Raw genomic sequence first — 23,566 nt, forward strand, 5'->3', positions numbered from 1 at the left:
ACATGTTTATAAGCTACACCTGGGCTCACTATGTACTTTTGTGACAGTCTTATTATAATTATAAAATACTAGTCATGAAACGGGACACAGCCTGTGACACAGCTCCTGCTGCGCATGCCCAGTAACAACAGCACACAATGTCATGGACGCGTTCAGGGAGGATATCTTGGTATGTTATTGTTTTCACAGTCTTCAACCTACAACGTTTTAGTTGATTTATTTCAAACAGGATGCAGACCGTATTACATCATTAGGTCAATAAACTCCTACGATCAAATGCGTGCTTGACGTAGACTCCATTATTTGGTTTTATTGAATAGAATCTTCAGATTATGGCTAGTCTAGCTAGCTAGGCTATTTAGCTAGTAGCTAGCTAGCTCTAGCTAACAAGCCAAACGTTTAACATGCTTCAAGTTAGCATGAAGAATGTGAGTATCAAGCTACTAAATCGAGCTGCCAATGACACATTTCGAAGATAGCTAGTCAGTGAAGCTGTACTAGCTAGCTAACTTTAAACTGTTCGCATAATCTAAATAGCTAACCAACGGTGTATGTCTTGCAATGTGTTTAAAATATTGCCTAATGTTATTATGTCTCTCCTCTATAAGCATTGGAATGCAATCTTCGTGTCGTCGTTAGTGAAAATGAACCTCTGAACAATCAGGTAACCAGTTAGTTATAGTTTATCCAGCTCCTGTTGCTGGTGCCTGTAGCTGTTTAGCTAGCGAGCTATAAACAATCAACTACTCTGTCCTAAAGACGGTGAATTTTATCTTTCCAGAATGAATGACATGAACCTCAGTCCAGTGGGCATGGACCAGCTTAGTGTGCCCTCTGTGAGTGCCAGCCACATGGGTCTGCCCACATCCCCGACCCACAATCACAACCACAACCCAATACCCACACCAGGTGACTACACTTTTCTGGTCAAAACAAAGCTTCAATGAGCTTCTGTACAAGACCTTTCTCTTCAACATGTGTTTACTTTCTGTAAGGCAGAGAGATAATAAGATTTTGTTTTTCTGCAGGCATGCCGGTGGCCATACCCAGCCTTGGTCCTTCTCTAGGGTCCTTGCCATCAGCCTTGTCCCTCATGCTTCCGCATGCAGGGGTGATGTGTGGCCTCCCTGAGAGGAACTACTCTCTGCCTCCTCCACCCTACCCGCACCTGGAGAGCAGCTACTTCAGACACATACTACCTGGTAGTGTTCGACAGAAGTGTGCTGTACTGTACTTCTTTTTCCAACTAATTGTAGCCCTTATTTAAGTATGATGGTATTTAAGTATCATTTATAGTTCTATTACATTCATGGATTGCTCCTAGACATATTTTATTATCTATTCACTTTAAGTCGAATGTGATTAGTGACTTTTGCCAGACTTGAGGCATCCTCCATAGTGGCTGGAGTTGGAGGTTAGTGAACATGTGAACCTTACAGTATTTGCTATGTTCTCTCTGAAGGTATCCTGTCCTACCTGGCTGACCGTCCACCTCCCCAGTACATCCACCCTAGCAGCCTCAACATGGATGGGACTCTGGCCGTGCCCAGTAACAACCCCCCAGGCATGGACCACTACAGTGGGCCGGGGGGTCCCCTAGAGCAGGGTCTGGTGTCCCTGGACTCCAGACAGGTGGGGGGTCAGGGGGACCTTCACTCGGGCGGCAACCACGAGGTGCAGCTGGACTCAAGTGGACTAGCCATGGAGTCACAAGTCAGCAGCCCCATGTCCCCTGACCGCATGAGGGAGGAGCTGGCCTCTATGGAGGGGGTAGGGGTGGTGGCTGAGAACCAGCAGCAGCTTGGGGGGAGGTCTCAGAACCACGAAGGCCTGGGTGGGGTGGACTCTTCTGGGAGTGTGATGCCTCTGCATGGACCCGCTGGGCTGGAGCTGTCGGTGGTGATGGAACCTGAACACCTGGGGGGTCGGGTAGGGAACGCAGGGGGAGGAGGAGGAGGGGGCCTGGGGGAGGCCCTCCATACGTCGGGTGAGCTGAACTCCGGGGTGGTCAGTGTGGTCCTGTCAGGCTCCATGGCTCCCCAATCCCAGCTGGAGCCCGTATCCCTGCATGGGCACACTGGGATGGGCCTGGACCAGGTAAACGTGTCCCCCATCACAGCCGAGGTGTCCCTGGGGCCAGAGAACAGCTTGGTGCTGGTCAACTCCACCCTGCAGCTGGAGGACTCAACGTCCAACAAGGAGAACATGGTCACCGCCTTCACCATCTGTGAGTCTGACTGCATGCCATTTTGACTGTCACTGTCATTTGGATTGAAGTCCAAATACACAAATGCAAACGTTGTGCCATTGCAGTGGTTTGGCTAAAATCTCCGTCTGTTAACGGGATCTGTGTTGTGTGTTTACAGGGTGTACTCTGTGTGAACGCTCCTATCCCTCCGACTGCCCAGAACACGGTCCGGTCACCTTCATCCCTGACACGCCCATCCAGAGCCGAGCCCGTCTCTCCCTGCCCCGGCCCCTCTGCCTCCGCATCTCCGTAGCTGGCGAGCCTTTGGGTATGTCAGACACACATATCAACAAGTGTGTGTGTGTCATCAAGTGTGCATCATATACTAAGTGTGTTTCTCTGTGTCTCAGGTGTGTTTGCGCGAGACATCATTCCCCCCAGGACCTGCTTCGGGCCAATGGTTGGGCAGCACTGTAGCAATGTCGACCTTTCTGATTGGCCGGACAAGGACACACCACAGATATGGAAGGTCAGTAGGCTAATATTTACAGCCTGATTATGTAGTGTGCATAACGGCAAAGCTGGTGACACCATCCATGTTCCTGTGTCAGATGTTCCACAACAACGTTTTGGAGTTCTGCATTGTGACCACAGATGAGAACGAATGCAACTGGATGATGTTTGTCCGAAAGGCAAGGTAACTCTCTCGCAATGCAAGCCTATTCACCAGTTAATACATTCAAACTGTAGATACATACAGAGAGCTTACATACAATTTAGAATACAAATCAGACATGCATGTACGTTATATTTATACATGTAGGTGTCCAGACAACAGAACATCTCAGAGGACAGGCCTCTGAAGAATGATATTGAAACGTGATCGTGATGACCTTCTGTGTGCAGGACCAGTGAGGAGCAGAACCTGGTGGCCTACCCTGACAACGGCAAGCTGTTCTTCTGCACCTCCACCGAGATCCTGCCTGACCAGGAACTGCTCTTCTACTACACCAGAGACTACTGCAGGCAGATGGGTAGGAACGCGGTTCAGTTGACCCCTTTCATTTTCAATCAATCTCATTGAGTGAAACCAAGCTTTTCCCGGTTGTGAGGTCATATGGAAGAGTTGACCTTGAACTCTTGTCGGATGAGAGTGCAATGTTTTGAATCTTAATTGAGGATCTGTACCTGTCCCCATGTGTAGTTGTCTCCCAGGTGCCTGAGGGTCAAGTCTGTCAGTGTGGGAAAGAATGCTCCTCCTTCGCTGAACTCAAGTCTCACCTAAACAGCCATAACAGCCACAGCCACCCCCATGCCCACAGCCCCTCTCAGGACCACTCGCAGCAACAGCAGCAGCAGCAGCACCACGCCCACCAGGAAGAGAAACTGGCCAATGGGACCTCCAGCTCCTCCTCTTCCCCCTGGCCCTGCCACTCTCATAACAACAGCCTCTCCGGCACCAACACGAACACTGCCGGTCACGGCCACGCGAGGGAGAGGAGGTTTAAGTGCAGTGTGTGCTCCAGGGCCTTCACCACCACCACCAAGCTCAACGTCCACTTCATGGGTCACGTGGGGATGAAGCCACACAAGTGTGAATACTGCAGCAAGGCCTTCAGTGACCCCAGTAACCTGCGCATGCACCTCAGGATCCACACAGGTGAGGTTACTGGCGAACACACGCGACACGGAAACTCAATTTCTGTCCCCTTTAAAGTTTCTCTGTCACTATCTGTCTTTGTCACACATGCACGCTTAACGTCTGACAATCGATTCATGGCCACGCTGTGTCTGTCTACGCCCTCTGATCACTGTTTTCAATGGAACGTGATGGTTGCTGTGGTGGACCTCCTCCCAGGTCAGAAGAACTACAGGTGTACGGTGTGTGAGAAGTCCTTCACCCAGAAGTCCCACGTGGCGTCTCACATGGTGATCCACACAGGGGCCAAGAAGATGAACTGCGAACTCTGTGACAGGACGTTCATCAGGAAGCACGACCTCAAGCAGCACATGTTCACACACACTCAGTAAGACCATGTTTTCTGTCCTCGCCGATACACAGTAGAGGGTGTGGTGCATGAAGCTATGTGTGGTTATATTGGTGACAGTGCTTCTCAAGGGGTTATTTGTGGCCTTTCCAAATGGATTAACTTCTCCCGTCAATTTCCCACCTCCTTTTGTACCACCAGGGAGCGCCAGATCCAGTGTCCGAAGTGTGACAAACACTTCCTGAACACCAACCACCTGAAGAAGCACATGAACTCTCACGAGGGCAGGCGGGACTACATCTGTGAGAAGTGTCACAAGGCCTTCCTCACCAAGTACCACCTCACACGCCACCTCAAGATCTGTAAGGGCCCCAAAACGGACAGGGGTCCCCGGCAGGATGAGGAGGGGGAGGAAGAAGAGGAGGAGGAGGAGGAAGAGGAGGAGGAGGAGGAAGAGGAGGAGAACGATAGTGGAGGTGGAGGAGTGGAAAGACTTATCGATCCAACAAGCAGCGAGGACTGTGCTTTAGAAGTAACTGGTTATGCTTCTGAAAAATCCTTATCACCTCATCATTGAATCAGCATTCTATCGTGCCTCATTTATCATGTTAATTTATTTGGCTATTTTTTTTTTTACTATCTATTTGTATCTTTTCTGTTCAGTCTAAATTCTTTTGTCCGGATGCTTGCCAAACAGTGGGCACAATGAACCAATTAAAATGCCATACAGCATACATATGTCACAGCAAACAAAATCACATTGATAATAGCAGACAACTTAACATTTTCATGCCATACACTGGGTATATGAAATTGACATTATATTGAGATGTGTGTACTCATCTTGATAAAGTCAATATTTTAGCTTTTTAAATGTGTGTCACATCATGTCAGTGAACCTCTTGGAATGTGTCCGGGTCATATTGTTATGTTGTACATATCTCACTTTTTACTCAAAGTATTTATGGAAGAGAAGAATTTTGTTCAAATCAAGACTGTGTTCTGGTGCTGAATGAATGTGAGTGTGTTGTTAAATAAATATCTTTGTTAATATTTCTGTATTTGTTCCTTAACCCTTGTGTTATCTTCGGGTCATTCTGACCCATCAGTCATTGTGACCCACCGTCGTATTGCGACAGATTTACCGCATACAAAGACAAAGTGAAGCCTTTTCTTTTAACCGTTGGGCTGTCTCAGACCCCCCACATTGCGAAGGTTAAAAGAAAATTATTTTAATTTGTTTTTGTATTGGGTAAAATTGGGTAAACACAACGATGGTTCGTTATGAACCTTTGGGTCATGTGACCCGAAGGCAGCACGAGGGTTAACAATACTAGATTATATTGGTTGCTGAGTCATGCCAGGAGCAAGGGGAACAGGGATGGGAGGGATGGCCTGGTGTGTAGGTATCAAAGAGTATAGAAGCACAAGAGGTGAAGCTTAATAGTTTGTTCCATTGCAACAGCTGCAGAGCCTCGTCTCTGCCATTTTGGACTGTGAATCCAATAAAATGTCACTCCAATAAACATGCTGTATAAAAGTACTTACAACATTATCTATATTTCAGCCCATATATTTAATGTCGCTACCAAAATAATGTGTTAAACAATTGTATACATATACCAGAGCCGAAATGTGACAACCATTCATTCATATTCCTCCACCTGGTCCGATGTGGCTCCTATATTAACAGTGACTACTGGATCTGCAGATTCCCACATGGAATCCATCTCAGCTTCTCTACAATCAGTAGTCACATAACTGTGGTCGTCCAAAACCTTAGAATTGATGGTGATCCTGGGACTATCCTGGGAGGCATAGCGACGTTCATCTGAGTTAAGCTTCTGCAGTGTGCGGACAGATGGCATAGAAAACACATTGAACAGTAGCTTGTAACACTTTGGACTGGCCTGGAGCAGAGCCAAGAAGAAAGCTTTTTCCTGACTAGTCCACCGGAAACCAAGAGCCTTGCGTTGAGACACGCGTATCTGTGTACTCACAAAAGCATAGGCTTTGGCTGGTAAGAGTTCCTCCAACTGCTTCATCACTGACTGAACAGTCGTTCTGGGCTTCTTTATCTGGACGTGTTCCCTCACTTTTTTCTTCAGCTTGCACACCTGGGACTCCAGACTCCTGATCTTCATCTTCAGGGCACGTTCCTTGGCAGCAGCTTCAGGGTTTGTTTGCAATGATGTCGGTGGCAACAGTGGTGTCTGTGGCAACAGTGGTGTCTGTGGCAACAGTGGTGTCTGTGGCAACAGTGGTGTCTGTGGCAACAGTGATGTCTGTAGTAACAGTGGTGTCTGTGGCAACAGTGGTGTCTGTGGTAACAGTGGTGTCTGTGGTAACAGTGGTGTCTGTGGCAACAGTGGTGTCAGTGTCATCGAAGGTCCTGCTACAGTAGCATCAGGTGTTGTGATTGCTGTCTCTGAAACACTGTCTGTAGAGGAGGAGGCTGCATTTGATGGTTGAACAACATGACTCTTTTTGCCTGTAAAAAAAACCCCCACACATTATTTGGGAAAAAATAAAATCACTTTACAGCAAAACAACAAAGGTATTTCTATCAATTAACAGATAATAAGACTTACTCCTAAATGGATAATGCGACTACCTGACCGGATAATGCACTCTGTATTCCTGTATTTATACAATGAGAATCTTACGTACTTAATTCCAGACGTTTCTTTGGTGGCTTTTTCCTTAACTTCAAGTCCAGTTGGGGTGGTGGGTTAGAGGCATCCTTTAAGGGCACTGCATCCCATTTCAATCCAGCATGACTACAAGATAATCAGAAAAATAGATGAGTATCCTTGGCAGATTCATCTCTAAAAGTATTTTCTACTTGACTGTGATATTTGTTCAGTATATACATACACATTAGATGGCCTCTTGAACTGGTTAGGTTCAAAATGTGCACTGCACACCCTGTAGCTCTGATGGAGCCGCTGAGAGCTTATCACTTTCAAAGATACATTCCTGAGATTCTGCACCCATCTTGCACACCTGTAAATTAATTCGTTCATTCATTTCACTTGTGGGCTACTTTACAATTTCGATATTACAATTAACAAGAACAACTGAGAAGAAAAAAATTGGCTACATTCATTCTAAAGCAGGAGGGGAAAGTTTAGGTTAATGGCAGACTATAATGTCGTCTCAAATTTCAGCTACTGTATTTAACCCCCTTCTTACTTAGAGACATATCCATATTATTTTAAATTAATATGATTTTTATGGCTACTGTAGGACCTGCAGTTTGTAGTACACAGTACAGCACAGTAGTAGGCAAAAGAAACGTGGAGTAATGTTAGCAGGTGAGGTGTACAGTACCTACAGACTGTAGGCTACTGTAGCTGACGCTACCATCGCTCACACTTGAAAATACGTTTGACATTTTTTGTGAAACATTTACCTGTCAGGGTTTGCAGGGAAACGGTGAAAAGCAAGATGTTGACTGTTGAACTGATAGTTGTTACAGTTAAATGCTGAACATAATTTTCGGCTGTTTTTCCACTTCGACTTCGTTTTTGTGCTCATGGTGTCAGTACATTATTGGGTTGTGTACTGTAATCAAAGAGTATAGAATATAGTGCTTCTATTCTCTTTGACTTAACTGTTGTCTCACAGTCCAAAATGGCGGCAGCGCTAAAGTTGCGCTATCTGGCGGTTGTCAAATAACACAACAGCTCCGCCTCTTGTGCTTTGGGTAACTGCCAAATACTCAAACTCAGAAGTACACTTCAAACATCGACAAACTAGATCCGGGTGAAATACGAATGGTGCAGCGCCGTCGCTAGTCAGCTAACGGTGTGTAACAACTATCTGTTGACATAATTCACATAAACAGAACTGCACATTTTGGTCTGGTTAATGACTTGTATGTATAGTATGGCAATATATGTATGCAGCTGACCTCTGTGAATTACAATGGTATTGTCTCGTGTTCTATTATTAACGTTAGCACTAGCATTCTAGCCAGCTAGCAACCGCCAGAGAGTATTCGTGTGCATGTGGAACACTGTTTACAAGCAAGCTATCTGTTTCTGTGACCCTCAACCAAAGTTTACGTATCGGTGTCGCAGGTAGGTAATCGTGGTATGTGGTTTGATGACACCAACAAAGGACGGCATGTCAACTCTTATCGACCGGACGATGAGGATGAGGAGGGAGGAGCAGGCACGACAAGTGGTGCTAGCATGGGCTGTACTCAACGTATCGCTCGCTGGCATGATCTACACGGAAATGTACGTTAGTGAATTTGTGAGACATCTCTTGTTTAACAACTAATTCTCCTAAATTAATTTGGTTCCCTTCTCACTACTATGTTATCTGTCTTTTCTTTGCAGGTCTGGGAAACTACTAAGCCGCTACTACAACATAACATACTGGCCAATTTGGTACATTGGTATGTGACCTAAAGTCCTTTATAAAATAAATAACTGTTGAACTGTTTGGATCACAGTAGTGAGAGTAAAATATATATATATATATATTTTGGTTTATGCTTTGATGTATGAATATAGTGTTTTTCCTTTATCCTGTTACAGAACTGGCCCTGGCCTCTCTCTTCAGTCTCAATGCTCTGTTTGACTTCTGGAAGTACTTTAAATATACCATGGCCCCCTCCACCATCGCTGTCACCCCCGACCAGCATCGCCTATTGGGCCTGGGGAAATCTGGTGAGAACACACTAGAAACTGGAGTAGGTGCCCAAGTATAATAGTAGTTGCTTTTTGGCAAGAAATATATTTTCTAAAGGACTCAGACATCAATTCCTCATCATAAAAGTGAAGCAAGCCTGACATAGACTAAAAATCTATATTTAGAAGACTAATTGCTGATATGTTATTTTCTCCCTTAGGTATTCAGGCCTCCCCCCCTCAGAAACCAGAGAAGAAGGAGGCTCCGGCCCCCCCTCAGTCATCCCCCCTCCAGGGCCAGAGTGTGCTTAGTTTCAGCCCCTCACGTCCCGCCAGCACCAGCCCAAAGTTCTCTCCCAGTTGTGTGCCGGGTTATAGCCCTCCACTGACCAACCCCTCCACCCCAGGCAGTGCTGGAGGACCCTTCTCCCCCTCCCTGGCCTTTGGAAAGGTGACTGTCTAAAAAGGAATATCATATTAAACTGCAATCCGGTTGCTGAGTTGGGAGGTTTGTTGTCGCTGTTTTCAAGTGATGTTTCTGGTCACGTGGGACTGCTCCAGCTTATAAACCTCTCTCCTGTCAGGTGGTGAACTACAGCCCCTCCCCTGGCTCATCTCCCTTCCCCAGCAGCATTGGGCCAGTAGAGGGCACCAGCCTGAGGGCTCGCTACCGCACCTCCCCCTCCGTCTTCACCTCCCCAGGAGGCAAGGAGGACTACATGGAGGACCTGAAGCTCCTGGAGAGGTTCCTCCGCTCCGAGGAGGAGAAGAGCCACCGCAGCCAGCTAGGTATGGCTGTGTTGTCTGTAAATGCATCAGCTGGGTAAACTGTTATGCAGGCATTTAGGTGGTAGGACAGTGTCTAATATAAAGTAATCTAGCTGGGAGCCTCTGGTTGTTCAGGTGTTGAAAAGCTGGCACCCTTTAGTCAAGTGTTGACTATGGACCATGATATTTCTGTGTCCTGTTGTTTGTCCTCCAACTCCAGGGAGCCCTGAGTCTGCGTCTCCATCCCACAGCCCAACGTTCTGGAACTATAGCCGTTCGGTGGGAGACTACGCCCAGAGCCTGAGGAAGTTCCAGTACCAGCCTGCCTGCCGTTCCCTGGCCCCCTCAGCCCACAAAGATGAAACCGACCTGGGGTCCAAGCAGGCCGCCGAGGAGGTCAGTACAGCCAGACCTGTCTGTTCTTTCATCTGGACAGACTGTCGGTCCCAAAGGAACCAGCTAAGTCTGTTCTTTAAGTCTGTCAATTCCTTTAGGCCTTCCTAAAGCAAGCACCAACTGTTGTCTACCAGTCTGTCCCCTTCTCTTGACCTATGCTCTTGTGTTATGGTTTTCAGGTGTGGGCCAGAATAACCACCAATCGTCTGGTAGTGGACAGCATAGACAGCTGGACCGCCAAGCTCAGAAACGTGGGTAAAGCCGTAACAACCTCAGAGATGAACTTTGATACAAAACAGCTGACAATATAGGCTGCTTGTAATGCTCAAGCCAGTGTGTTACAATGTTTTTCATTCTCCTGGTAGTGGATAAATGACACCATCCTGGTTCCTCTGGTGAAGGAGATGGAGTCAGTCAACAGCCAGCTCAGGAGGATGGGCTGTCCAGAACTACAAATAGGGGGTAGGCAGTAGGCTCTGTAGGATATACTAATCCTGTGCAGAGGGATTTAGAGAATGATGGAACATGTAGTCATAGAGTAATGGTTTGCTGAACTAAATCGAATCTCTTCTCTCATCATCCGTACCTATAGAGGCCAGTATAAGCAGCCTGAAACAAGCTGCAGTGGTGAAAGCCAGCTCCATCCCCACCATGAATTCCATTGTGCAGTACCTGGACATCACACCCAACCAAGAGTACCTTGTAGAACGAGTTAAAGGTGAGGGGCGACGCATGCTACCCCATAGCAAGTGTACAGCATAGGATACCACTTGTATGAAAGTATGCATTCGTTGCTATGTAGCATAGAGTGCAGTATAGTGTTCCGGCGTGTACATTTCGAACATTTTCTGATGTTATTTGTGTCTTGTTCCTATCAGAGCTGGCCCATAGTGGCTGCATGAGTTCTTTCCGATGGAACGGAGGTGAAAACCTGAAGAGCAGGAAGTGGGACACAGACCTCCCTACAGACTGTGCTGTAAGTCTAACCCTAACCCAGCTCTTTCCTAATCTGTCTAAAAACAGACCTCTAATACTCCTCTACTGTGTCTGGAAAACTCTGTATTCTTTTTCGTCGATTGTCTTGTTTCATTTGACCATTTAGATCCTGATGCATTTGCTGTGCACATACCTGGACTCGAGGCTTCCTCCCCATCCAAAGTACCCTGACGGAAAGACCTTCACCTCCCAGCACTTCACACACGCTCCAGACAAACCTGGTGAGGCCACACACACACCGCTGTACACCCGTGCAAGTGCACACACACTCTGGCTCTTCCTCAACTCCTGAAGTGTTTCCTCCATACAGATGTGACGAATGAGAACCTTTTCTGCGTCCATCAGAGCAGCATCAACCCTCCACACTATCAGCTTATCTACCAGGGTCATGTGTACAGCCTGCCCAAGGTGAGCACCACCCTCCTACATCAAATGTATTGTAACCCGATACAGGTGATGTCACAAACACACCTGATCCAGCCATTGACCAAAGATCACATTATTGATCACAAGGTTTCCTTCTTGTGTGTGAAAAAAAACCTGTCCCTTACTCATCCTTTTCCACTGTCCAAGACATCTATGACATTTTTGTCAACCTGAAGCCAGGGTCATGAATGCTTGTGATTGTCTCTAACAGGGCAGGAACAATCTATTCCACACGGTTCTTATGTTCCTCTTTGTCATCAAAACCAAGGAGGCTGGAATGCTGGGGTGAGTGAAAGTTTTCATAGGCATCGAAAGAGAAGTCCTGCAAATGTCAGAATGAATGCCAATTTGACAATGTCACTTTGTTGCGTATCATTTTAACATTGCGATTGGTTTGTTTTGCCATCTTGCAGGAGAGTAAACCTTGGTCTGTCAGGGGTTAACATCCTGTGGATATTTGGAGATTGAGGAGAGCTCTCTGCTCTTTTGAACATTTTTCTGCACAGGGAAGTTCTCACTACTTTGACATTTGTGGAGGTGTCCTCACAATTTGAATGTTGTGGCCCAAGGTCATGAGCCGGGAACTTCCTTTTGGATGCTGTTTATAATGTGTGTTTCAGAGGATAAATTAACTAGTGAATTTACATCTTGTCATTACTTTTCTTTGGCGAAATAGCACAAGGCATTTGTAAACCGTGACCTCAATTTGTAGTGAATTTTGGGAGTGATCTATGAGTTTTTTTTATATTGGCTTTAAAAGCAGTACTGTATTTTAACATGAAAAACTTTTTTTGTAAGTATCAAAGTTTTTTGTAAGTATTCTAAGAATGTATCAGGATGGCATATATTACATCAGACATTTTTTTTTTAATCAGATTTTTGAGGATTTAACCCTCTATGACCCCTTTCTTGTAAATTATCAAGGCTTGAAAATAACACTTATAGTCAGTGCTTGATAGGTTTGCTATTGTTTGCTGTTAAGTGGTAGGGCAGTTTTACATCAACCTTGGAAGCAATAGAGCTATAACGGCACAAAATCAGGACACTAGTTATAGTGCATTCAAATGCACAACTTTTGTGTAATAGCATCGGGTTCTAGGTACTGCCACTGGCGTGGAACATATGTGTCATCCACATTTATAATAGGACATATGGTCCCCAACTTATGGACTAGATACATAGCTGTGTGCATGCCACAAATCCTGTGATATAGTTTGATATAGTTTGTGCCAAAGTCATATTCTAATATGGCCTGCCTAAGAAAATGCTTATACTAGCAATACTTTCTGATTGTCATTTTTAAAAGGATTTAAAAAAGCTGTTTGTGTTACTTCTGTTAATAAGGTCTACAAAGACTTTGGAATTGCTCATACTGTTGAAACATAATTTCTTTGTGCCACAATGCGTTTAGTCCGATGTTTTCGATCATTTGTAGCAATGTTATTTTTATAGTGTTCAACCTGTAAATAAATACACATACCTTGTGTTAAATTGCCATCAGTTTATTTTTTGTACATTTGACCACCCGATGGCAGTATAGTCTTGTAGATTTTCCAGTATAAAAAAAAAAGTTCAAAACATTTGATTATGATGTACGAATATATAGTATCCATACCATACAAAATGTTCCTGGGCAATTCAAATATTATTACAGAGGAGTGTCATGATTCATGAATTCGGTGTTGATACGTATCCCTTTGTGAACAGCATTTCCCATAATGCACTTGCTAGGGCAGTGTTTCTTGGGAAGTGTATTCATCGTCATCTATCGTTTTGTTATTTAATAAATATAGTAACATGCGACTGAATACAATTTCATTCCTTCCCTTTAAAACGTATTACCGTTCAGCAGTGGGGCATGTATTATGTCCAGGGGACTTTTGGACATTTTGTAAATGGGTGGAGAAATTCAGCGTGATACTACTACTACCACAACGCCTAAGCTTTTCAGAAGTGGTCCAGTCACGTCCGTTCGCCGCCTCGTTATCTGGGTTGGGAAAGGACTTTGTGAAATTGTAGCGATGTCAGTCCAGGTTGTGGCAGCAAAAATGGCCGAGGTCGAAATAAAAGACGTCCCCAGCAAAGATGTACCACCCGAATCACCTCTGACACCCAACTCAGAGGAAAAGGGGTTAGTCAAAAACGAACCAAACCCTGTCGCAACCAGCCCATTGACGGATCCCACCGTTAAAGCCGGGGACCAGAGCCCAGGCTTTCTCACCCCGAACCCCGTGAAGATGCCGCAGGCGTCCGCGATGAAGCGGACCGATCCGCAACAAAACGGCGGAGAAGCTTTTGTAAATCGTGATGGTACTGTCGCTGAAGCCCCCAGAATGAAAAAGGTAAGGGAAACTAGATTATTCAATATTATGTATTATGCTGGTCTGCCGGGCCAGGGGCAGAGTGGTTGTAGCTAGCAAGCTGAATTCAGGCATTGTGTGACGATGCCTTTACTGTGCTGCTGTTCTCAACCAACGCTCTGGTCCTGGACTGTAGCTACAAGCTAAGCAGACCGTTTCTGCGTTGACACAAACAGGTTTTTGTCAGTCGTCAAGACTGGACAGAAATGTCGTTCATTATTTTGTCCCACAGATATACCCTTGAAATGCGCCTTGCTGGTGTGTATAGCGAGACATTGGGACAGTGATATTGTAACGAGTTATCTATCTAATGATAGCTCTCTATTAGCCAGAAAGTACTAGCTAGAACCAACCATGCTCGAGTCATGCTTTGACCGCAGTGCGCTTTATTGGCACTGTCAGACATTGCTTTGCTCAGGATTGTTTTGCTCAATTACACATTTTCTGTGGATGTTTATTCTGAGGTTAATTATGGCTGTTAATGTGTAAGTGTTGGTATGATTCAGGACACATGGCAGTGAAGATCTGGTTAGAATTTAGACTTGTCCAAACAGGAAAGAAGCGGTCCACAACAGTCGCTCCAACTTGTTCCGGAACTGCGGTCCATGTTCAGACATTGAGGATTTACAAATAGTAGTTGGTTAACAGTAATACAAGGTGCATGTGTCTGTTAGTAGACAAGATTTCACAACCACTCAGGCTGTTTTGACCCCAGTCATATCAGAACCACCGCGATCTGTGTACCAACGCTACCTTTGTCATCTGTTTTGTTGACAGCGTTATTTATATCAGCCAAATATAGAATACATTCTGTATAGCCTGGGCTCTTCTTAAGGGTGTTTCAATCTCCAAGGCTTAGCTCACTGCCTTTCCCTGGCCTAGGACATATTTTTAGACTTTAGGCCTAGATGGAGTTCCTTCCAAGAAAGCTAGGTCTCGGCTCAATCCTCACGTGTCAGTGGCTCTTTAGTCTTATCATCTAGTCTTGGAAGGTTCTGATCAGAAACGGGTAATGAGACCAAGGTTCAAGGAAAAACGAAGGACTCTTTTCGCTGCCAATGTGAATGCTGTTGTAGAGATGATTTACAAGCGGTGTCAATAAGTGCTTATGCTAATGGTTGAGAGGACGGTGAGAGAGTGAGTCTCAGACAGAACTGGAGAGGGAGAAATGTAACCGACATGTAGGGAGGGTGGAAAAAAGACAGTGGGGAAAGTCAAATCAAACTAACTGGCCTTCACCAGATGGTCCAGTCCCTCCACGCTCCTTCCTCTCCATGTCAGCAGGCTGCCTGATGGAGCAGGCCTCCTGTGAGCTCTCCCATCCGGAGGAGAGGAGGGTGCTCTGGTGCAGCATCTGGCCCACTAGGGAGGACCTGGGATACATAACAAATACTTTTGGCACTAGGCTACAGCTTACAGTTGGGTCCTTAGGCTTGAATTGTTTATATTTGTGTGTTTAAAAATTAAATAAATATTAGTTCTGAGTATGAAGGTGCAGTACATCCTGCATACGTTCCTTGAGGCTGGTAGCGGTTTTTGTTGATTTGTACCAGTTTCAGGATGAAATGGGCGAAATTTTATGCATTTTACCACCACAATTATAATAAAAAAGTTTTTTCCCCCCGCCTGCATAGACCCGTCCATTAAATGATCTGCATCACTCACCTCAATTACCTAAACAGACAGCCATTAAAACAGGATTTTCCTTAGCACTGTCAGTTCTTATAATTTCATGCATTGTAAAAGGAATGATGAGTATTACAACCGTGCCAGCTAAAGCTGCATCTGTTGAATTCCTACCCCCCCATACACACACACACACACACACACACACACACAGTGATCCATACACACACATTAACAAGGATGATGTGGGTAAGGAGGCTGGTTGGCTGACTTTAATCCATGCCTCACCCCATGTCACGACACGGGGGGGGTGGGGGGGGGGGTGGGGGGGGGATTATTCTGCGCTGTGCTCTGCTCTAGGTGGGCAGATGTTCACTCTGCGACCGGACCAGAGAGACCCCTTTGGAAGTGGCTCAGCGATTGATTATGGCGCTTAAAATAGTTCTCCTTTCAGGGGCATCGTTTTAGTTATCCAGGTAACAGGAGCCTATACATCTCTCATCCATACCATCCAGGACAGTGGGGCGGGGGGAGAAAGGGTGTGTGTGTGTGTGTGCCATATCAGTGGGCAGTGAGAGTGTCAGCCAAATGAAGTCACACTGAGGAGATATTAGGTGTGTTTTCTTGGTTTGGCCTCTGTGCCCAAGGCTGGGGTGTTAATGGCCCGTTAGGCTTCCGCTGAACTGGCCGGCCATACGTTCAGACCTGGATGGAATTTGTAGGCTCACTTGATATCCTTTTAAATGCCTCTCCGGCAGTGCTTTGTTCAGCTTGCCTGCCTGGCACCAGGCAACAGTGGATTGGAACATTACCAAAGGTTTTTTCTGAACTCCACCCTTCTGGCACGCCAGGCGGTCTAAATCAAGTGTTCACTCCAGAGGGCTCTAAGGAGATCTCATGTGGTATTTCTAGCCTTTTACATGGCTCTAGGGTTGTCTTCTGAGCTGAGTATCATAGTGGTGATGGCTCTGGCTGGCTGAGACCAGCTACAGATGAAGGTGACAAGAGAATGTCATACATAATGTCAGTTAGTCTTCAAGAAATGCAATGTCACTAATCTTGTATTCCTAGTAAAGCTAACATTTGCTAACTGGCTTACTGAGTGCTGGTAAACACCAGTAAATGGCTTGGCCTGGGGATATAAACAGATACGCAGAAGTAGTTCTGTTTCAAACAGCTTTCTTGCTCTTAACACGATCCTCCAGTTTGATATTTTTTATCTGCTGGTATGTTTTGTGTGGGATTTGGCAGCGTTTCTCGACTTCCCTGTCCAGATTTACAGTAAGCGGAGCACACTTGTTCTCCCTGACTGCCTGTCTGCCTGTGTCTCACACTCACGCCCGCAGGAGTGAGTCAGTGTCCTGAGGTGCTCGTCATCGGAGGCTAGTCCTCGGGGGACTCTGTTCCCCTTTCATCTTAGTGTCTCTCTGAGGCGCAGGCCCAGCTCCTGAGTGACACCGCCACCTCCCCCTCTTCTGTCTGATCAGCAGCCCGGTCCGCCGGCCAGACCTTCCTCCCAGTTTCTCCATTAACCTCACCCCTGCCCCGACCTAAACACCTCACTAACTAGGCCTCGCTAATTATTTATTTCACGGTTCACTTTCAGCACTTCTGGCAAGTCTCACCACAGCTCAGTGGTTCTCAAACCTTTGACTCCAAAGAAGGGCACCATCATCTCGGAGGATATGTTGGCGTCTTTCCTGTTTGGGCAATGCCCTGACGCAATGTGTCAGCTTGTGCCAGGGTCCAACCTGTGTGTGTGTGTGCGCGTGTCTCAGCCTGGTTCTGGCCCCTGGCTGCTAAAGGTGTCACCACCTTAGGAACTCTGTCTGTGTCTGTCGACAGAGGGAATGTGGCACCTTGGTGGGAGGAGGGTGGCCGTCTCGCTGGGCTCGCACGGAATGTCCTGGGAGACGGAGCGAGAGAGAGAGAGAGAGAAGGGTCCACACGGCTTTCTCACACAATCTCCTCTCTGTGCGTCAGGTCGATACCTTTCACAACGCAGGGCCTCTCTGGTTTTGTCGATGGCCAGCTCCAAACAGCCTCTGAAGTCCCTCCCTACACCCGGCTGGCCCGTTGACATCAGAGGCGGATTTGATCTACAAAAGCAACATGCTGACTCCAGGGGGGGTAGGAGACAGGAGTTTACAGAGCCTGGAGCCCAGGCCAGAGCAGGCCTGTCTGGAACTGTACGCTCCACTGGTGCTTTATGGAGTCACATGCGTGATACAGGGTTTTCTTATTAACTTGAACTGGGGGGGGGGGGCTGGTGTTTTAAACACCCATGTGTGTGTAGGTGGAACAGTGCGACTGTTTCTTTGTGAACATGCAACCGCTTTTAATGGCATGTATACATGCAGTTTGGGGAGGGGGTGTGGGGGGGGGGGGGGGGGTTCAGCAGTCCCATTAACACGGTCAATTCAGCCTGAGCAGAGCCTGTGTACTGCTGGCCCTCCCTGGCTCTCTGCTGGCCTGGTGTCCTGGTGCTACCCTCGGGTCAATCCAATACAGGACAGTAGGGAACCAGGCCTGGGTGTTCAGCCCCCAAACAGAAGTCGGACGCGCTGTTCTAAGTGGTTGATCGACCAGCGTGCCTTTCACTTGTGTGATACAGAGGGCAGCACTGCTTCAAACTCGATTTGCGTTCCTCCAGCTTAACTCATAAAGTCGGTCACATACACTGACCCTTCACTGTAGAGGAAACAAGCCAGGCTGTCATGTCTGACTCTAATGGCAATGTTAGTCATTCAGTCTTGTGGTCCAGATTATCTAGGATTATTTCATTTCTCACAATAGTTCCAAAAGTAGCCTGACTGGCATTTGAATTTTACTTTTTTCGACCCCCGTTTTGGATATGAAATCCAATCCAATAATATGAAAAGTGACATTGACACTACTGGCAGAAAACAGTACCCTGATCAAAATGGGCCCATCTCCCTTTAACCCTTGTGTTATCTTCGGGTCATTCTGACCCATCAGTCATTGTGACCCACCGTCGTATTGCGACAAATTTACCTCATACAAAAACAAAGTGAAGCATTTTCTTTTAACTGTCGGGCTGTCTCAGACCCCCCACATTGGAATGGTTAAAAGAAAATTATTTTTATTTGTTTTTGTATTGGGTAAAATTGGGTAAACACAACAATGGTTCGTTATGAACCTTTGGGTCATGTGACCCGAAGGCAGCACGAGGGTTAAGACACTCGTCAATCATTTCTGTGTTGAAATGTAATTACACAGCCGCTACCCAGTCTTTCTGTGGCCACTCTTTCTGTGGCTGCCCAGTCTTTCTGTGGCCACTGTACAGTGGCTAATCTGGAGTACAAGTGTCGTGGCACGAATGCAGAATGTTCCCAAACAGAAAGTGGACTGATACAAGTTCAGTGTTCTTTATATAATTGGGTCTCCTTGGCCTGCGAGTCACATGCAGGGGGTGTGAGTGTGTGTTTGGCTGCGTGCCTTTTTGCTACTCTCCCTAACACGACGTTATCGCTAATAGCGTTGCGATAGTCTTTCACTTTCTTTCTTTCTCTGTTTGGCTTTCCCTCTCCCTCCTTCCTTCTCTCCCACCCTCTCGTTCACCTTACCCCTCTTTACCTCCAGTCTGCCAGCGTGTCTGACTCACCCACCCCCCGACAGAACATCCTGTGTCGCCGTCTGTGTGAAGTGGCGTCGGCTCTCTGCTCCTCATCACAGCACGATGAGAGGACAGTGGCCCTCAGAACTTAGTCTGAGTACCCACCACCCCCACCCTAACAAGGCCCTTATCAGAACCCCCCTCCGCACCCCAACTGTGACCCGGTGGAGGTGGAACAAGGCCTCTCTCTAGACAGAGTGAAGCACAGCACAGGTGGAAGCAGCCATGTGTAGGGGAGGCGTTTTTGGAGTTGGTGGAGGTTGGAGACAGTGTTGGGTCACTCCAATCTGGGGCCTGCTGAACACGGCTCGACGGAGGGAGAGGGAAGGGCATTGTTTGGTGCCAGAACACACACACACACCAGACCTGCCCTGATTGTGCTTCCGAGGTGTGTGTTGTCCTCCCATCTCCCGTTCTGACGTCATGGGGCTGCGTTTCATTGTTATCACCTTCCAGAAGTCTCCTCTGATTCCTAGAAGCTGAATCAGGAACGCCTGAGAGCACAGAGCTGTTAAAACAAGTTTTTCCTGGTACTCCCCAGGTTAAGCATTAGTGAGGAGGAACTGGAGTGAAATGGTGAACCTGGGGAGGGGTTGAGAGCCGCAGATCTTAGCCTGCAGTGGGTCTTCAGGTCAGAGGTTGTGAGGGATGCTTTCTGCAGGCTCTCACCTCACCCAGACGTCGAACATCAATCTTGGAGAGGGGGGCTGTGAGTAATGTTGGGGTTCTCCCAGTTGTGTGTGTGTGTGTGTGCACCTGCCTCATGAAAGCACAGGCTCTATGCTATAGTGTTGATTATGACTTCTCATGTGTAAGTATTGTTATGGAGCAGTAAGTGTGTGTGTGCATCCATGCCACCTAAGTGTATAGGCCGTATGCTATAGAATGCTGACGGGGCCTGTGGTTAAGCCTGCAGTATTGGCAGTGGGTCTCTCTCCCTCTGGCTTCTCTCCAGAGGAGCAGGGCGGCTTAGACGGACCCCCAGGCTTGGGACAAAGAGACGCCATTGTGTTCAAGAAGTGCTGCATGACAAACGGCCTCCTCCCCAAGGGGGCAGGAGCGCTGCAATCTGCCCCCGTTTCCTTCCCCTGCCAGGGCCGCAAAGGTACGAGCTGGGAAGGGCAACCCAGTACGCAGGAGTGAGGTTGGGGGAGACCATCTTCACAGCCCAGGGGAGGTGGAGGTCTGTGTTGAGAGAACTGTAAAAAGCTGGACTGAGCAGTTAAAAGAAGTAAGAAGAGGAAGCTAGCAGAGAGTAATGAAGCCCACCCCCCAGCCCTCTCTGATGGGGTCACTCCCCCCCTCCCCCCACGGTCTCCCCGGTGTGTTCCCCAGCCCCGAGCTGGACTAGCTGTCCTCCCTGGGCTGTGGAAGATCTGCTAGTGTCGAATGTCTCCCAGCTGCAAGCTTGTTGACTGGAGAACCAGAGAACGAGTTTCTGTGGTGTGTTTTCAGACCCAGCTTGAGAGGGTTTTTTTTTTTGCAGGAGAGAGGGAAAATAAACCGCAGGCAGGCAGGACAGACGGACAGAGTGTTGCGTGAGGACAGGGAGGCCTGGTGTGGTGTTTGATCTCACAGATGGACGATTCCTACCCTCAATTTAACAGAAAGCCCAGTTAGGAACCCAGAATAGCACAACCCTAAAACAGACTTCCAACTGCCTCGCTGTTGTCGAGATCACTTTGTAATTATGCCTTTTCTCTGAGAGAAGAATGCTGTGTACAGTGTATATATATTTTTTTTTTTCAGAACAAATGTAATTCCACAGTGTTTCCTATGACCCTTTATTTCCGAGCCTTGTTGTGGAGCTGTAAACCCCTAAATTGCTGTTTGTGTTTCCTGCTTTTTGGGTTTGTGTCTCTCAGCGGCTTAGGCTGGGTACATTAGTGTGCGCTGCCTGTCTGCCAGTGTTGTTTTCATCTTTTTAGACCTTCAAATTGTTAGTGTTGTTGTTATTACTGGGAATGTGTTTCGTGGATTTAACATGGACTTGTGCGAACGCTGAAAGCCCCCAACAGTACCGGATGTGCCCGTCAGAGTATTACTGCACATTTACTCAACGAGAAGAGAGTCAGAGTGGTGTGTGTGTGTGTAGCTCGCTACTACTGAGGGTCATCCACTACATTGATGTCCCTGATTGTGGTGGTGGGGGGGGGAGGGAGGGGGAGATTTGAAGAGCACTCACTAGATCCAATGGATGATAGAAATTGGTTGTCAATGGCGCCCATTGTATGGGCGCTGGTTGCTGGGAGTGATTGGATGGGAGCTGAGGCCCTGAGGGGCTGAGGGGAGAGGTGACCGTGTTCAGGCCCACAGAGCCCCTCAGTGCTCCTGACTGAACACCACCAGCCCGTCACCCTGACCTCGGGCACGGTTACCAACTTGGGGGCCAACTTGAATGGGGCTTAAAATAGACTGTTAGTACAGCCTTTTAGTAATGTTAGTAAGGCCCTATGGTACTACAGTGTAAACCAGTCCATACTGGTATACATTGTACAACTCTGCAGAATATGTTGGATGGAAAGAGGCTCTGTATCTTGAGCTGGTGTAGTGTGTGTGGGTGGCGGGCCTCTGGGTTTGTGCGTGTGTGTTGTGCGCGTGTGCCTGTCCCTGTTTTCAGGGAACACTTGTCTGTGTGCATATATCAGCGAGGCATGGCTGTGTTTGCCTTACATCACTTCCCCCCCGGAGGCTCGCTCGCCACGCTCCCCAGCGCCCGCCGTTTCCTACCCCGGCTCTCCTGCCATTGGACGTGGCGCTCCCAGCCCACCAGCCGCAGGACCAGCCTGCCTCGGAGGGTTCTCGTTGCTTCTGTGTCTGTGTGTGTGTGTGTGAACATGCGTAATGCCGCTCGTTTATTCACGCACGTGTGCGTGCGGGCTTGCGCTTGTTGACCCGTGCGGTACGCGTGAGTGCGCACACGCAGGAGCAGACGACGCGTCTTGCTGGTGGCGTGATGCACAGCCTCCGTCAGCCGGCACCCGTCTCCCGGCGCCGGGCGTCATCGACGAGCTCGCGCCTCCCTCAGCCCCCCACAGCAGCCGTCTCCTCCAGGTCACCCCCGGTGGTCCAGGACCCTGCCCTGCTCAGGGCTCCCCCCGCCCAGGGCAGAACAGACGGGACCTGCCTCTCGGCTCCAGAGAGCCTCCCCAGTGCTGTGAGCTCTGGGGGGAGCGCTGTGTCTTTAAACCATCCGGGAAAGACGGTGCTTATGTTTCTGTGTATGCGGGGCATTTTTGTCTGTGTGCGAGTGTGTGCGTGTAGTGCCGGAGCCGAGCGCTTATCTGTGGGCCGTATTGAGTGTGTGTCCTTATGGCCCTGAACAGGATCAGCGATGAGCATGGTGGCCAGATGAAACACATGCACCATTTACACACACCGTAACACACACCGTCGTGGTCTGAAGAACCTGGACCTGCTAACAATGCCAGCCTCTGTTCTGATGTTGTCCAGGACTAATCTCTTCTCTTTCAGATGGGGGGTGTGCGTGTGTGTTCTGTGGACTTCTGCGGATTGAGAGGATCAGTTCTTTATCTCTGCCTGTCTGATTGTCTGCCTGCCTGCTTGCCTGTCTGTCTCTGCCTGTCTGATTGTCGCCTGCTTGCCTGTCTACCTGTCGGTCTCTGTCTGCCTGCCTTCCTGTCTCTGTCTGTCTGCCTTCCTGTCTCTGTCTGTCTACCTGTCTGTCTCTGTCTGTCTGCCTGCCTTCCTGTCTCTGTCTGCCTTCCTGTCTCTGTCTGTCTATCGGGCCTGTCCTCCCCTCCCCCAGCTGTCCAGCAGGACAGAGCGATCCCAGGCTAGGCCCTATGCCTCCCACTGCCCATAGAAATCTGAACGGTGTTGGGTTTCAATTGTTCTTTTTCAACTGAGTGTGACAGGTTATAATTATGAAAGTGTGTGTGTGGCACATTTTTTATGAAAGGGCTCCAGACAAGCTCCTCAAAAGGCACCTCCTCATGAGGGAAGCTTCCAGAACAGTCGTGAGGGGCCGAGGCCTGGTGCACTCGCTCATTCGCGACGTACAACGCAATCAAAGTTCAAAGCTATCAGTTTCGTAGCTAACCCCCGTCTTTGGGTTGGAAGGACGCACATTCCGTTCACTTCTTTGAAGCATTCCCTTTGAGTGGGTCACGGCTTAGGCCCTGTGTTGTTCTTGTTAGTTAGTCAGTCTGTTTGTCTGTCATTCACTCACAGAACACCCTGTACTTGGACGTGTGTGTGTGTGTGTCCTGTGAGTTGGTTTCATCTGAGAGCGCTCTGTCCTGTATTATCTGTTCCTGCTTCACGTCAGCAGAGAGCTCTCTGGTCTACAGAGGTGAGGGACAACATAAGGGCTCCTCTGCTTCGCTCCCTCTCCCTGTTCTCTCTCTCTCCCCCTCCCTCCCCGGTCTCTCTCTCATCTGTTGTGTAACAGGAGTCGTGCCGGAAGTGAATGAATGAGGAGACAGATGATTGTTGGATGAGGTAGGCAGCTCTCTCTCTCTCTCTCTCTCTCTCTCTCTCTCTCTCTCTCTCTCTCTCTCTCTCTCTCTCTCTCT

The 23,566-nt window shown here is 47.8% G+C and overlaps 4 protein-coding genes across 8 annotated transcripts in view; 3 read left to right on the forward strand and 1 right to left on the reverse strand.

Annotated features, from left to right (window-relative positions):
* Positions 1–101: 101 nt before the first annotated feature.
* Positions 102–5,354, forward strand: prdm4 (PR domain containing 4). 2 transcript variants are annotated; one of them, XM_062483348.1, is made up of 12 exons: positions 102–169; positions 609–664; positions 782–909; positions 1,029–1,202; positions 1,463–2,227; positions 2,367–2,516; positions 2,599–2,717; positions 2,800–2,885; positions 3,095–3,222; positions 3,393–3,848; positions 4,047–4,215; positions 4,378–5,354. In XM_062483348.1, the coding sequence occupies exons 3-12, from the start codon at positions 783–785 to the stop codon at positions 4,751–4,753; spliced, it is 2,550 nt and encodes an 849-aa protein (XP_062339332.1). In that variant the 5' UTR covers positions 102–169; positions 609–664; position 782; the 3' UTR covers positions 4,754–5,354. The 2 variants fall into 2 exon arrangements, with proteins under 2 accessions (XP_062339332.1, XP_062339333.1); XM_062483349.1 differs by lacking the exons at positions 102–169; positions 609–664; positions 782–909 and having other exon boundaries at positions 1,060–1,225.
* A 186-nt stretch (positions 5,355–5,540) lies between these two features.
* Positions 5,541–7,812, reverse strand: LOC134037820 (uncharacterized). The gene is made up of 4 exons (XM_062483350.1): positions 7,592–7,812; positions 7,054–7,182; positions 6,847–6,956; positions 5,541–6,667 (listed from the first exon to the last, which is right to left on the reverse strand). The coding sequence occupies exons 1-4, from the start codon at positions 7,714–7,716 to the stop codon at positions 5,823–5,825; spliced, it is 1,209 nt and encodes a 402-aa protein (XP_062339334.1). The 5' UTR covers positions 7,717–7,812; the 3' UTR covers positions 5,541–5,822.
* A 41-nt stretch (positions 7,813–7,853) lies between these two features.
* On the forward strand, positions 7,854–12,899 carry tmem209 (transmembrane protein 209). 3 transcript variants are annotated; one of them, XM_062483383.1, is made up of 15 exons: positions 7,854–7,986; positions 8,262–8,423; positions 8,526–8,584; positions 8,727–8,858; positions 9,041–9,270; positions 9,404–9,608; positions 9,808–9,983; positions 10,163–10,234; positions 10,349–10,445; positions 10,576–10,701; positions 10,862–10,959; positions 11,086–11,200; positions 11,290–11,387; positions 11,617–11,690; positions 11,819–12,899. In XM_062483383.1, the coding sequence occupies exons 2-15, from the start codon at positions 8,287–8,289 to the stop codon at positions 11,871–11,873; spliced, it is 1,674 nt and encodes a 557-aa protein (XP_062339367.1). In that variant the 5' UTR covers positions 7,854–7,986; positions 8,262–8,286; the 3' UTR covers positions 11,874–12,899. The 3 variants fall into 3 exon arrangements, with proteins under 3 accessions (XP_062339367.1, XP_062339368.1, XP_062339369.1); XM_062483384.1 differs by having other exon boundaries at positions 7,894–7,986; positions 8,242–8,423; XM_062483385.1 differs by having other exon boundaries at positions 7,897–7,986; positions 8,266–8,423.
* A 356-nt stretch (positions 12,900–13,255) lies between these two features.
* LOC134037371 (putative adenosylhomocysteinase 3) overlaps positions 13,256–23,566 on the forward strand; it is a 22,237-nt gene continuing 11,926 nt past the window's right edge. Inside the window, exon 1 of one of the 2 annotated variants that reach the window (XM_062482604.1) lies at positions 13,256–13,747. In XM_062482604.1, coding sequence (XP_062338588.1) covers positions 13,301–13,747 — 447 coding nt within the window. In that variant the 5' untranslated portion in view covers positions 13,256–13,300. The remainder of the gene's footprint in view (positions 13,748–23,566) is intronic. The other variant, XM_062482605.1, reaches the window with a different exon arrangement.

Source organism: Osmerus eperlanus, chromosome 17 (assembly GCF_963692335.1).
Source record: "Osmerus eperlanus chromosome 17, fOsmEpe2.1, whole genome shotgun sequence".
NCBI classification, from domain to species: Eukaryota; Metazoa; Chordata; class Actinopteri; order Osmeriformes; family Osmeridae; genus Osmerus; species Osmerus eperlanus.